A 14,825-nucleotide genomic window follows, 5' to 3' on the forward strand; every position below is an offset into this window, starting at 1 on the left:
TCTTGTTCATCGTATTAGTGGGGCAAGCTGCCGTGAACCTTGCAGGCATGAAGCACAGCAGTCAGGACAATCTCACAGCCTCAGCACCATGCAGAGAGGAGTGAACATCACAGGACAGTGAGTGAAATTGGCTCAACCCTTGCCTTCGATCATGATCCTCCATTTCTAGTCTATTTAGGGTGGTGTTTAAATTGTCCAATCACCTGATCGTGCCTCGCGTTATGACCCAGACCCCACAGCAGCAATACACTCTGGGCCTAGGCCTCACTGCCCAGCACAAAGCTGTCCTCGACCTCTCCAAGTCAGCTTGGTGCTTAGAATGATCCAACCTCACACCCGGGTTAGGTGGACGCGCATCGGAACTCCTCTTCCTTGACTCCTCTTCTCCGAATCACTTACTCCAGCTCCATCTCTGATAGTGACACCATCTCCATCTGCGACTCTGTCTCAGACACGTTGTGCTTCGACTTTGCAACGCACCAGCACAGCTCATCCCTCCAATCGGCTTCGCTTTCTCTCGCCTCTTCATTGTTTGCAGTGATAGTTTACCACAACTTACTCCAGAAAAGGTGTGATTAATAATGTTCTGGGTGGAATTTCTTGCCTTTCAAACTATCAGTAAGCTGTTGCTCTCCCTCAGTGGCGCCATTTTAAACAGAAGCCTAATCACTCAGAACACAGCAACATTTTCCCTTTATACCACCAAAAGAAAATGCAGCTCAGGCTGTATCTGTTAAAATTTCAGGCTGGAATTTGTAAGAATTATTTTAGATTTCCAGCATCTGGAATGGCTTTCCTCTTATTGTCTTGTTTCCCCTTTACTAATCACTCAGCTTTAGCATTTGGAACATCTTCTTACCTTCTCATCCAGTTCTTCCACCCCTCTGCTCTACCTCCATGTCTCTCCCATCTAATCACGAGACAGAACTACTCCAATCAATCTGCTCTGCATGATTCGTGAACGCAGCAGTGACATTGTCAGGATTGCTTGCTTGCCTTGCAGGAAAAGGAGCTGATGATGAGTATATAATTATACAATAACATCTCTCATCTCTGGCTGAAGATGGTACCTCGAACAGCTTGCTGACTCTTTGCTATTCAAGTTCTCATGGGATATATTGGTCCTTTTTATAGAATCCCTCTCACTTTACAATGCTTTGCCCTGATATGTGACATCAATGAATGGCAAGTATCCCTGTAAAGTAGCTTATAATGAGGAAGATTAAGTTCATTTCTGACCATCTCCCTCAATTTCTGAGTTTGCCACACTCAACACACAGATATTTACCTGAAGAATATTGTGGCGCTGGCATAGTTCTGGGCTTGAGTCATGATTCCTTGCCTTAGATCGTCAGCTACCTGCTTTGGCAACATACCTGGTGTGGACAAAATTTTAGACACATTAGACTCGTTAATGACACATAAGCACAATGCAATGCCCTCTTCTTCTGATATCTTCTAACGATTAGACACTGTGACCCAAAAGACAAAGACTGCCTTCTGAACAGCTTAGAGTTGTTCCTTCAAATCTTAATCAAGCGGAGCCACCAACAATCTGCTGTAAGATGTTAGTGGGTCAAGCAGCATACTGTATATGGGCAGAAAGCACCTGTCGATATTTCCCATCAAAGCCCTTCATTACTGCCTTAATGTAGGACTTCATCCCAAAATGTTAGCAATTCCTTTCCCCCAGCAGATGCTTCACGACTTCCAGAAGACTGTTTGTTGCTCCAGATTCTGGCGTGTGCAATCTCTTATGTCTCCTCAATCAGGCAGAATCGGGTGAATTACTACATTCTGCATACAGGTTAAATATATGAAAATCATAGATTCATAGGAGAAAATTATAGAGCACTTAAGATGACTATATTGTATTCAAAGCACGAAATGTGAAATATGAATTTCACACAAGACAGAGGCTAACATTCTTGTCATATTAATGTTATAAAGTAATCCTGCTTCTAAAACAGAGAATGCGTTGATAACACTGGACATCACTTGAGCTCAAAATTGTTATTGACAACTTCTAGTTATAATCTGGTCCATAATCTGTTTTATTCAGAATTATGCACACTGGGAAGGATTTCTTATAAAATCTGATTTAATAATCACAATTCCATTCGTGTCAGCATGTGAAAAGGCTGTCTCAAGAACTTACTGTAAAGCAAGCGGTCAGTTTTCTGTTTCTCATGGACCAAGTCCTGTGTTCTCTCGGCCACCAAAGTCTCCAGGTGTTTGCTGTACTTCTCCATCTTAAGGACAAATGGAGAAATCAGTTAAAAGTGATCCTATAAAGGAGGCAAGTCTTAACCTTGGAGTTGGAAGTGAGTTCTGAACTCATTTCCCGTACTGTGCCTTAGGCTTGAAGTGATGAGCTCTGCTGTCTAGGGTTGGGGTCATAATTCACATCCATATTCTAAACATGGGTCATAACTACTTCCTGCCTCACTGCTGTCCGCTATCACCCCACTCCCTGATACATGAGAAACTGGCCACTTCCTACCAGAGGCCCAGCAATTTTACACCAGTTAGCGCTTTTAAATGGTCCGGCCGGTTTAATTATCACACTCCTCCCACAACTATAAACACGTAAAAGTCTGCAGATGCTGGAAATCCAAAGCAACACACACACGCACACACAATGTCAGCAGGTCAGGCAGCTTCTGTGGAAAAGAATAAACAGTCAATATTTTGGCCTGAGTCCCTTCTTCTCACACCAGGTTGGTTACCCCATAATATGGTTTGAAGGCTCACAGAGGTCATTTTTAAACACCAGAAAAGCGAAAGGAATAGAAGGACATACTCAAGATGAAAGGATCTTGTGATATCTTCTTCAACATTTAGTAGGGACGCAGGAAATACTGCACTAATTAACTGGATCTTCTATCAGCAAGTTTGCCCCATTTCCTTATTAGATTTATTAGGGACCACCTTTAAACCTGGGACTCCAGTTCTTGCTACCCCCATAAACTGAAGTGCCATCACTTTGAAATCTCTGTTTGATCAGTGACAAATTTAATTTTAACATTCCCAATTAAGAAGACAAGAACAGGAGCAGGAGTAGGTCAAGGGCACAAGATCCTGCCCTGCCATTCAATGTGATCGTGGCAGATCTATGCTGGTCTCAATTCCTCGTTTATGCTGTTTCCTCATCATCCTTAATACCTCAAATATTTACCTGTGTCCACCTCCACTATTTCTAATGATCAGGCTTCCATCACCCTTGGGAACAGAGAATTCCCAAGGAGGGTTTGAACAGCAGAATTAATCAGAACAAGAGGCAAGGACAGGTCTCCCCTAGTTACAGAATGGATACATGAAATTGAAGAGGATGAAGGTGAATTAGCCCGTGTGGAGAACAAAGACCAGCAGAGAACTATTAGGCTGAATAGTCTCTCTGTATAATGGAAGTTGAATTACAAGAGAAATCAAGTACAACTTTGGACTTAGCAGCTTCTTTATGAAGGATAATGATGTTTGCAATGAATTCCCATACCAAAGTCATCATCATGTCCACAGGGCTGACTTTATTGGGATTAATCCTGTGCAGGTACTTCTTGACTTGTTCGAACGAGGGCCGGTAATTTGGATTCTGTGCACGGCACTTCCTAATCAGCTGCGGAACAAAAGGAAGAGAAAAGTTCGTAAAAAGTCTCTGATTTCCCTGCCAAGTCATTTACTAACTCCTGGAGCAACCATCTGCTGGAAGAGGTCAGCCAGTTGAGCAGCATGTTGGAGAAAGGCTCTGGGTGTGAGAGTTGGGCAGTGAGATGGCCAGTATAAACAGAGCAGGGGAGTGGTGGGGTTGTGGTCCGAGGTGACTGGTGGACAGAGGATGGGTGCAAGTTGGCAGGTGGGTTGTTCCAGCTAGGGGATATTGGGCTTACATCAGCAGGCATGGAGCTAGAAGACAGTGGCAGGTGAATGATGGATAGAGGCATCCAAGGAGAAAGAGAAAAGAAATCAAGAGGCAGATGGACTGAGGTATGGGGGAGTGGTGTGTGAAGGTTGGAGACAGCTGCTGGAAGAAGATAGGCAGGAAGAACGAGTTTACCAGTGCTGGACCCTGATAGTAAAGGAGCTGATAATGGGAGCCATTAGGATAAAGGTGAATGGTTGATGGGACCAGAACCAGGAGGGGGAGGAGGATTCTAATTCCTGAGTTTGCCCAAGACATGGCTTTCCCTGCAGCAGCTCACTTACCATGACATATTCGGAGGGACAAGGACAGGCATTTTCTGACTTTCCACTTATTAATTCTGGTAAAGGTGGGCACCTCCCAAATTCAGTCAAATTTCCATCTTCCCTCTGAAATATGACACAATGACACAAGTTAAACATTAATTTAAGTAGAATATTTTTTGTTTAAAAGACAAGTCAGAAAATCATGTTCTTTTGCAAAACATGGTGTTGCTATCTTTAAGTTATACACCTACACTGAAGGTTATGGGAATAAGATACAGACTGGAACCATGGCTGAACGGGAAATGACCGGGGTACAGATTTTGAAGGGTGTAAAAAAGGGGGCGACTACTTTATGCAAATTGGAACCTGAGGGAGAAGGCAAGAAAGAGAGAACGAACCATAGAACAGGCTGTTGGGCACCTGAGGCTACTTCTAGTATTGTATTACAGTAGATCATTTGATTGTTGATAAGTATTCTTTCCTTCGGTGTTTTAGTGAAGTGGCTAATCTGTAGTCTTTATATAATCCCACTGATTTTTTTAATAGCACCTCCTATACTTGCAAATACCTTTTGCTGCTGAAGCAGGAAAGAACAAGGAACAAGTTATAAAACAATGTCTGTCTGCTGTTAACGATTACAGCTTGGTATTCAATGCCATCATCCCATCAGTATTAAGCCTGGGCCTCTGGGCCTCTGACTGCAGCTGGATCTTGGAAATCCTCACTGGGAGACAACAGTTGGCATGGATTGGCCATAGCGTCTGCTCCTCACTGATGATCAACACAGGCGCATACTGAGCCTACTGTTCTACTCTCTCTACATTCACAACTGTGTGGCGAAGGACAACTTAAGCGCCATTTATAAATTTGCAGATGACACTATGATTGTTGGTAAAATCTCAGACAGTGACGAGAAGGTATATGGGAGTGTGCTGGATTGGCTGTTTGAATGGTGTTGCAACAACCACTTTGCACTTAATATCAGCAGGACTGAGGGATTGATTGTGGACCTCTGAAAGAGGAAATCAGGATTCCTCCTTGAGGGGTCAGCGGTGGAAAGGGTGAGCAGCTTTAAGTTCCTAGGTAAGAATAACTCCGAGAATCAGTCCTATGCCTGGAGCATTGATGAAATCACAAAGAAGGCAGCTCTACTTTGTTAAACGTTTGAGGAGTTATGGTTTGTCAACAAAGCTCTTGTGCATTTCTATACAGAGTAAATTCCTAATTCCCAGAGTAATCTCCTTAGAGTTCAGCTTTCTGCAAGGTTTTAGATCTCAGTCACAGGACCTATTCAGGGTTGAAGCTGATGGACCGTAAATACCGAGGAAATTAGTGGATATGAATTGGAGTTGGAGCTGAGTTAGAAGATCAGTCAATGTTCTCACAGATTGGTGATACAGGCTTAAGGGGCCAAATGGTCTGCTCCTACTCGGATTCGTTATGTGAGAATTTTCTGGACTTTCTGCCCATTAATTGAAGCATCTCCAAAGAGGGTAAATATATTACAATGCTGAAAAGACATTTGGGCAGATATATGGATAGGAAACAAATGTTCAGAAAGATATAGACCATGCAAGTAAATGGGTCTACCTCAGGAAGGCAACTTGGTTGAGCAAAAGGACCTGTTTCCAAGCTTTATAGCTCTCTGACCTCCATGTCCCTTGGCCACATAGGAAGATCTTCCCCTGCACTTCCTGACAACAGGTGCTCTAGTTACCATTCTGCGCAAACCATGATTTCACTCATGAGTTTTGGCTATTTCCTTATGGATTAAAATTGATAAAAAAAACACTGGTAAAGTTTATTTTTCCCCCAAAAATTTAAAGAACAGGTTGGAGAGAACCACAGGTTGTTAAACTTAACAATGACCAGTAACAGATGAATGATATTGGAGTTGAAGTGTCTAAGAAATGAGAAGAGGTTGGGCAAATAAGGGAAGTATCTATTAGGTGTAGAAGAGTAAGGATACTATACAGTGGTTATAAAAAGTATTCACCCACCTTGGAAGTTTTCATGTTTTATTGTTTTACAACATTGAATCACAGTGGATTTAATTTGACTTTTTTGATGCTGATCAATGGAAAAAGACGTTTGTGTCGTGAAAACAGATCTTTGCAAAGTGAAATAAATTAATAACAAATATAAAAACACAAAATAATTGCTTAAGTATTCAGCCCATTCAAGTCAGAATTTATTAGATGTGCCTTTGGCAGCAATTACAGCCTTGAGTCAGAGTGGATAGGTCTCTATCAGCTTTGCACATCTGGACATTGCAATATTTTCCCCATTCTTCTTTACAAAACTGCTCTGTCAGCTCGCATGGAGATCATGAGTGAACAGCCCTCTTCAAGTCTAGTCACAAATTCTCAATTGGATTGAGGTGTGGACTCTGACTTGGCTGCTCCAGGACATTAACTTTGTTGTTTTTAAGCCTTTCCTGTGTAGCTTTGGCTTTATGCTTGGGATCATTGTCTTTCTGGAAAACAAATCTTCTCCCAAGTCACAGTTCGCTTACAGACTGCCTCAGGTTTTGTTCCAGAATTTCCCTGTATTTTTCTCTTTTCATTTTACCCTTTACCTTCACAAGTCTTCCAGGGCCTGCTGCAGTGAAGCATCCCCACAACATGGTGCAGCCATCACCATGCTTCACAGTCGGGATGGTGTGTTCTTGATGACGTGCGGTGTTTAGTCTGGTGGCCAAAAAGCTCAGTTCTGGTTTCATCAGACCAGACTCTTTGTCACTCTCCTTCAAAGCTGCGACTGGTGAAACACCTGGTCTTCATTTGCTGTATGCGCAGTCTCTCCCATCTCAGCCACTGAAGCTTGTAACTCCTCCAGAGTTGTCATAGGTCTCTTGGTAGCCTCCCTCACTAGCCCCTTCTTGCACAGTCACTCAGTATTTGAGGATAACCTGCTCTAGGCAGATTTACAGCTGGGCCATACTTTTTCCACTTCTTGATTGAATTAACTGTACTCCAAGGGATATTCAGTGACTTGGAAATTTCATGTATCTATCTCCTGACTTGTGTTTTTCAATACCCTTTTTGCAGAGTTGCTTGGAGGGTTCCTTTGTCTTCATGTTGAGGTTTTTGCCAGGATACTGACTCACCAGCTGATGGACTTTTCAGACACAGGTATATTTTACCTGCGATCAATTGAAACACCGTGACTGCACACAGGTGATCTCCATTTAACTAATTATGTGACTTCTAAAACCAATTGACTGCACCAGTGGTGATTAGGTGTGTCATATTAAAGGGGGCGAATACTTATACAATCAATTACTTTGTGTTTTACATTCATAATTAATTTAGATCACTTTGTAGAGATCTGTTTTCGCTTTGACAGGAAAGAGTCTTTTTCTGTTGATCAGTGTCAAAAAGCTAAATTAAATCCACTGGGATTCAAAGTCGTAAAATGATAAACATGAAAACTTCCAAGGCGGTGAATACTTTTTACAGGCACTGTAAATGAGGTGGTTAAACAATTTGACCAGATCAGTGGAAGAATCTATTTCTTCTGGTGAGGTGTCCAGTTGAAGAGCTCACAATTGTAAAAGCAGCAGTAGGAACAGAGATAATTTCCTGTTTCTTATAGAACTGTAAGTATAAAACAGGGTTCAGATCAAAGAATATCAGCATTGGAATCTGCCTGGCTTTTTAAATTAATCTTACCGGCACAGGGTCACTTCTCGTCGCAATTTGCAGTAGAATGATGGCATAGCTGTAAAAATTTTAGAAAAAAATAATTTAAGAATAATGTCCAACTGGTGCAAAGCTTTGATTCTGCACACAAAGTTATAACTCCTGTTCCACTCCACTGCAATCACACACTGCTCCAGTTTGCTTAGTTTGTGCTGTGACTCTATCACAGTTAAGAAGGGACCCAAACTATCCTTCTTCCAGTGCACAAAGTTGGGACGTTGGCTTCTACTCAGGTAGTACATGCATCATCTCGCTCTTGAGCTTGAGAATGGGTGGAACTTCCAGATGTGATGTTAGAAGTAGAAGAAATCGGGCAGTAAGTTGCCTCGCGCTGATTGGCCTCTCCATGGCTAGACTGTACGAAGCCTCACCACTGGAACATTGAGCCATAAGACCATTAGATCATAAGATATAGGAGCAGAGTCTGCTCCACCATTTCATCATGGCTGATTCATTTTCCCTCTCAGTCCCAATCTCCTGCCTTCTCTCTGTATCTCTTCATACCCTGACTAATCAAGAACCTATCAACCTCTGCCTTAAATATACCTGATGACTTAGCCTGCATAGCTGTCTGTGGCAACGAATTCCACAGATTCACTACTCTCTGGCTAAAGAAATTCCTCATCATCTTTGTTCTAAATGGATGTTACTCAATTCTGAGGCTGTGTTCTCTGGTCTTAGACTCCCCCATTATAGGAAAGATCATCTTCAAATCTACTCTGTCAAGGCCTTTCGACATTCGATAGGTTTAAATGAGATTCCCCCCCCCCCACCATTCTTATTAATTCCAGTATGCACAGTAAGTCAGCAAGCTGTAGGAGAAAGGATATTGTTTGCATTAAGGAAGCATATATTGCCTCTGCCTATCTGGCACCTTTCCAAATGGTACATCACTTGAGACTCTTGGCACAGAACCTTCAGTTCTATTGCCCTCCATACCTAGGAGAGTTCATCAGTTTTCCTTTGCTTGAAGCCATGGCATCCACTTGACCAGAACCATCACATTTGAAAGCCACTGCTCCAAATTTGTCCATGCATTGAAAAGCTGGATTTCTCTGCATGCTGGAGTTGGTAGTTGGCTTACTCGTGTCACATGTACTAAGATATAGAGAAAAGCTTCTGTTTGTATGTCATCCATTCAGACTATTCCATACGTAAGAACGTTGAGGGAGTGCATGAGAAATCAAACACAATACAGGATATAAAGTTGCGGTTTCAGACGAAGTGCAGGGGTGATGGTGAGGTAGATCAAGAGCTCTTAAGTTTGTATTTATCATGTAAGAAGTTCGTTCAAGAGTCTTATAACAGCAGGATAGAAGATGTCTTTGAGCCTCTTAGTATGTGTTCTCAAGTTTTTTTTTATCTTCTGCCTAGTTGTGTGGGGGATGAGAGAGAACAAGCAGGATGGGAGGAGTCCTTGATTATGTCAGCACCTTTTCTGAGGCAGTGGGCAGTGAGCATGGAATAAATGGAGGGGAGGCTGGTTTTAGCGATGGACTGGGCTTTTCACAATTCTCTGCATCGTTTTACAGTCTTGGGCCGAGCAGTTGCCGCAGTGTATCCAGACCGGATGCTATGGCGCATCGGTAAAAACTGGTGAGGGTCATCAGAAATATGCCACATTTCCTCAACCTTCTGAGGAAGTAAAGACACTGGTAAAATTTCTTGGTCGTTGCTTCGCTTTGGTTGGACCAGGACCAGTTGTAGACATCTGAGCCTGCAGCCTTTAACTCAAAAGAATGTCACTCTCTGATGTATGACTTAATGTCCATGGGAGTTATTCTGCTGGTTACCTGTATACATCTGCAGCAGGAGCGGGTTCAAAGTTCGATGCCAGCTGGGCCTCCGGAGGTAAGTATACTTGAATCAGCCTCTGTCGGTAGGTACTAGGGGGATCAGAAAAGTCCTCTTTCCTGTATATTGGCAGGCAGAAATCTGGTGGAAAAGACATGAAACTTCAATAACTCATGACAAAGATCTAAGGTAGGAAACATTAGGAATTTTCTTCAAGCAAGAATTGTGATGATCTTGAATGTACCTGAAAAGGCACTAAAGCATATTATAACGTAAGACATAGATCAATAAAGTACAAGAACAGAGCGTATGTCTGGTCCATCTATGTCTGTCATAATCTAATAAACTTTTATCATGTCTGCAGTGGAATTTCACTGTTGTGATTAATGCCATGGAAGTCGATGATAGCACATTCAGAGTTCACACGTCATTGGAAGCCAGCTGCCCCTTTTTTTTCTTGACTTAATGGATTACCATTGCTCACCTGCAAGTTTACAAACCCACCGGTCGTCGATCACCGCATTGGTGGATTTCAGCCTGCCGTGGTAAATCCTACGTTGGTGAAGGTAGGCCATCCCTCTGGCTATGTCAGTTGCAAAAGAGAACCTGGGGCAAAAGCATACAGGGTTACCCAACAGTTGTCCTGAAAGTAAAGAGGGTCCAACACAATGCAATTAGTAGTGTCTCAGCTCTGGGATCTGGTGGTATCAGGTACTGGGCCAATTATCCAGAGCACTGGACTAGTGATCTGGAAATAATTTAAAGTCTCATCATTGTGGCCAAGGAATGGAAACCCAGATAATTTAATTATAAGTAGCTCATGGCATTAAAGGTGATCATTAAACTTCTAGACGGTAGCTAAAATCATCTAATTCAGGGTCCTTTAGATGATGCATTCCCCTTTGGTTCCAAGTATTATTTAATACTCACTGTATTGTGGCCCTCCTTATATGCCCTCTGCAAAAGCACGGGAAGATAGCGTAAGGGCAACTGAGAATGGGTAAGAGATGGAAGCCTTGCCAGTGGGACAACATTGCCCAAAGGAATGAGAAAACTCACCCAACTCAATCCAATGAAACCATCACTGTGTTTGCTTATGAAGGAACCATCAAAAAGTGCTGGAGGAACTCAGCAAGTCAGGCAACATACCTGTAGATGCTGTTTGACTTGCTGAATTTATTCAGCACTTGCCCGTGTTCTTCAAGATTTCTGGCATTTGCAGAATCTCTTGTGCTTATAAAGTACACATCAGGACAGATTTAGTTGTGCAAAGCTTATTTTGCATAAATACAGTTGCACTAAGCTAGGGGCAAATGCAGAATCTACATTGTCCAATGACCAGGGAACAGACATAATTTGACCTTACCATGAAGCACATTGATAAGATTCTTCTTAAAGTGTGGTCACATTTGTAAGGAAGGCAGCAAACTTCTGTGATAAGCTTTGTGTTAAGTACCATATAACTTATTGTACATGATGTTTATTGAAGGATAAAGAATAGCTCATACCCTGTAATAACTCACTGAGTTTTGAAATAATTGAAGAATTTAAATTTTTCAATGATGGAGCAGATATTATCTTATCTGATGTGCTCTTGCTTTAAAATTCATTTCTGTTTGGTAGCACAAAATAAATGGCATAGTCATGCAACTACGTTCTGCCCTGTCACTAAATTTTATTTTATTAATGGCAATTTCAGAGGCAGGCACATGGAAATGACTATCATTCCCCGGGACTGAGGTTCTGAGGAAGCACTTCCAATAGATCAACCCCCTCGCTCTTTATTGCACTGAAGCTGGGCTCAGACCTCCGCAGAACAAGCAGCACCTGAGAGTGACTGGACACTGAATGAAGATAGAAATGGGCATCATTGTGATAAATGCGTAAGGCAAACAATGAAGCTGCACTGGCTGCCAAGGTCCACACATGCCACTTGAGTGAGACATCTTTGTTGCTGGAAACCTTATTCAGGCACAGCATTAATTCAAGGGCCTGGGGACAACTGGAATGAGGAGAATGAAGTTCAATCCCTACCTGAAGCCCCAGTTCAGTGGGATGTCTTCATTTAGCAACACGTCGTTCAGGCTGCCTTTGGGGCAGTATTCCGTTATTATCGCCACGTTTGGGAGTTCAGTGCAGCCACCGATAAACTTGCAGAGGTTTGGGTGGTCAAGTTCCCTGCCAAATCCAAACACAGGCACGGAACATGAAGTTTCTTCCAGCTCTTGTAGAAGGCACATTTGTGCAAATGACAAAGTGTATTTCAATAGCCCCTTTCACATCCTCAAGCCTTGGCAACATGTACATATAACAAAATAACTCTCAAAGTGTCATCATTGCTAAAAAGCAGGAAGAACTGGAGCTGATGTGTGCATGACAAAATCCCACAACCTGTAAAATTATAATAACCATATCATCTGTTTCAACTGGCTGGTGGAAAGATAAGTTTCGACTGGATTCCGTTTGTCACTCCTCTGCCCAACATCCCAGATGATCTGCATCCCACTACATCCTTACATAACCTCTTTTCCTATCTACACTTACACTAATTATTGTGTAATCTGCAAACTTAATAATCATACCCCTTACGTTTTCATCCAGGTCACATAGATATTACAAACAACAAATGTCCCAGCTGCAGTCCCTGTGGAGCACCACACATGGCAGAAAAACACCGTTCCACCACTACCTTCCAGCACAAAGCCAATTTTAAATCCATTTTACTATTGAGCCTCTGACCCCCTATGCCTTGACTTAGTCGACTACGTGGTACTTTGTCAAAACCCTTACTAAAGACCATGTCTGCTCTGCCTGTATCAGTTTTCTTAGTCACTGGGAGTCTTCATTATTAGAGTGGATGGAGAGCCCCTATCAAATTTTAATGATGTTGGAGGAAGATCTCCCAGCCTCCTGCCTCCTTTTGCCATGGGTAGGAGCTTGTCTTGGAGTGCACCTGCACCATTAAAACCTTGCACTTTAAAGCCCAGGGCAGTGACACCCAATAGTTTAACTTTCCAAAGCTCTCCTTCCAAACACTTTGGCACAGAAGAGCCATGTGACTTTCTTTCACCACTAACAGCGTAGCCCATAGGTGCAAGACTCCACAGCAACTTGTTCTGCTCCAAGTTACAAAGCCCTTTTCACTTGGAGAAGAATCCCAAAGCAGAGGGTATGAGTGTACCCAAACCGAATGTGGGAACACTTGGGACGCTGACCAAAGGCTCAGTCCAGTGAGCAGGAGCTAAGGAACCTTATAAGTGTATAAAGAGGGACGGAGATATTGAATTGAAGTTCCAGAGCCTCCCTCTCTCTTTTTAAAAAAATATATTTTAATTAAAAGAATGACACAATACAGAATACATAATGCATTACATTTTCCTCCATTTTGCTTTTATATCTTACTCCTAAACAAACCTCCCCTCACCCGCCCTCCCTGAACATTCTATGGCAGCCAGTGTATTTACAATACAACAATTCACAAATACAAATATGGACACTTCACAACCATACCCCCACACTCCTTCAAGACGAAGGCCCACACACATCCACAACACATCAGATGATCCAGAATACACTCATATTACAATTCATCAACCACCCTGTGAGGTAAACCATATGTGTGTTAAAAGGGAGGCAACTTCCCAAGTACAATCAAATGCCCTCAACTCCCTCTGTTTTGATGATGAATGCGAGGCTGTCAATTGTCGGGACCGGGGGCTCAGAGAAGTGACAGGGCAGACTGTAACATTGAAACAGTGAGTTGTTGATCTCCCACTCTTGTTCGTTATAATGGTAACCTCATTATAGGAAGGATGTGGAAGCTATGGAGAGGGTGCAGAGGAGATTCACCAGGATGTTGCCTGGTTTGGAGAACAAGTCATATGAAGCAAGGTTAGTAGAGCTGGGACTTTTCTCTTTGGAGCGTAGAAGAATGAGAGGGGACTTGATAGAGATCTACAAGATTATGAGAGGTATAGATAGGGTGGATAGTCAGTACCTGTTTCCCAGGGCACCAATAGCAAACACCAGAAGGCATATGTACAAAATTAAGGGAGAGATGTTTAAGGGAGACATCAGGGGTAAGTTTTTTACACAGAGAGTTGTGAGTGCCTGGAATGACTTGGCTGGGATGGTGGTGAAGGCTAAAACATTAGGGGTATTTAAGAGCCTCTTGGACAGGCAAATGGATGAAAGAAAAATGGAGGGTTATGGGGTAGTGTGGGTTTAGTACTTTTTTTTAAGGATTATAAGGGTCAGCACAACATGGAGGGCTGAAGGGCCTGTACTGTGCTTTAGTGTTCTATGGTTACAGTAGTGATATCTCTCTCTCTCCTTTGCTAGTGACAGAGAGCCTGTCTGAGATGTCGAACGGTTGGGGTGGACAATAGTTTCTGATCGACTCCAGATCATGGTCTGTTGGGGGAGTTGCTGTTGCTTGCATGGTGGGTGGTGGGGATGGTGATTTTTGCTGGAGCAATGGGGAGGGAAGGGGAAGGGTTGATGCTTTGCTGCTGCTTGTGCTTGGGAGGGGGAGGGAAGCTAATGTTTTCTGTTATTTATTCTTTGGGATTTTCTGTTTTGTGGATGTCTGTGAAGAGTAAGAATTTCAGGCTGTATACTACATACGTTCTCCGATATTAAATTGACCCATTTGAACCACTTGAGTCTCAGTTTGAGACAGCTGAGGCTGATGTAACATTTTGTGGTGGAGGAATTGAATTATTTGGTTAAATGAGATCCAGTGTAAGTTAGCTTGACACTACACAAAAAGAAAATCATTTCATGTACATTTGGAAAGCCGATTGAACTCTGCCAATTGCAATACGACAAAAACAGAAATGCTATTGTTTGCAACCCACCGGATATGCTTCACTTCTTTGCGAATAGATTTTGAAAGGGTGAAAGTTCTCTTCTTTATCTTCTTGATGGCAACTGTTCGGCCATCGCTGTAATGACAGAAAGAGTAACAATGATGGATTGCTATTTCACATACAATTTCTGTCCTGTTTCTGAGGTCATCATTTCAGACATTGAGGCCTATCACAAAGTTAAAAAAATATATTAAAGGCAAAATATTTTCAAACCCACAGTAAGAAGGGGTGGGAGAATAATTACGTTTAACTCATTCACTTTTTGTGGATA

General features: G+C 42.4%; 1 protein-coding gene across 1 annotated transcript in view; it reads right to left on the minus strand.

Moving 5' to 3' along the window:
- LOC132397473 (atrial natriuretic peptide receptor 1-like) overlaps positions 1–14,825 on the minus strand; it is a 62,756-nt gene that overhangs the window by 10,806 nt on the left and 37,125 nt on the right. Inside the window, exons 10-18 of the mRNA XM_059976303.1 lie at positions 14,543–14,629; positions 11,718–11,861; positions 10,168–10,289; positions 9,683–9,824; positions 7,860–7,908; positions 4,204–4,308; positions 3,497–3,616; positions 2,159–2,252; positions 1,289–1,376 (exon numbers count right to left, since the gene is read on the minus strand). Coding sequence (XP_059832286.1) covers positions 1,289–1,376; positions 2,159–2,252; positions 3,497–3,616; positions 4,204–4,308; positions 7,860–7,908; positions 9,683–9,824; positions 10,168–10,289; positions 11,718–11,861; positions 14,543–14,629 — 951 coding nt within the window. The remainder of the gene's footprint in view (positions 1–1,288; positions 1,377–2,158; positions 2,253–3,496; positions 3,617–4,203; positions 4,309–7,859; positions 7,909–9,682; positions 9,825–10,167; positions 10,290–11,717; positions 11,862–14,542; positions 14,630–14,825) is intronic.

Source organism: Hypanus sabinus, chromosome 7 (assembly GCF_030144855.1).
Source record: "Hypanus sabinus isolate sHypSab1 chromosome 7, sHypSab1.hap1, whole genome shotgun sequence".
Taxonomy (NCBI): domain Eukaryota; kingdom Metazoa; phylum Chordata; class Chondrichthyes; order Myliobatiformes; family Dasyatidae; genus Hypanus; species Hypanus sabinus.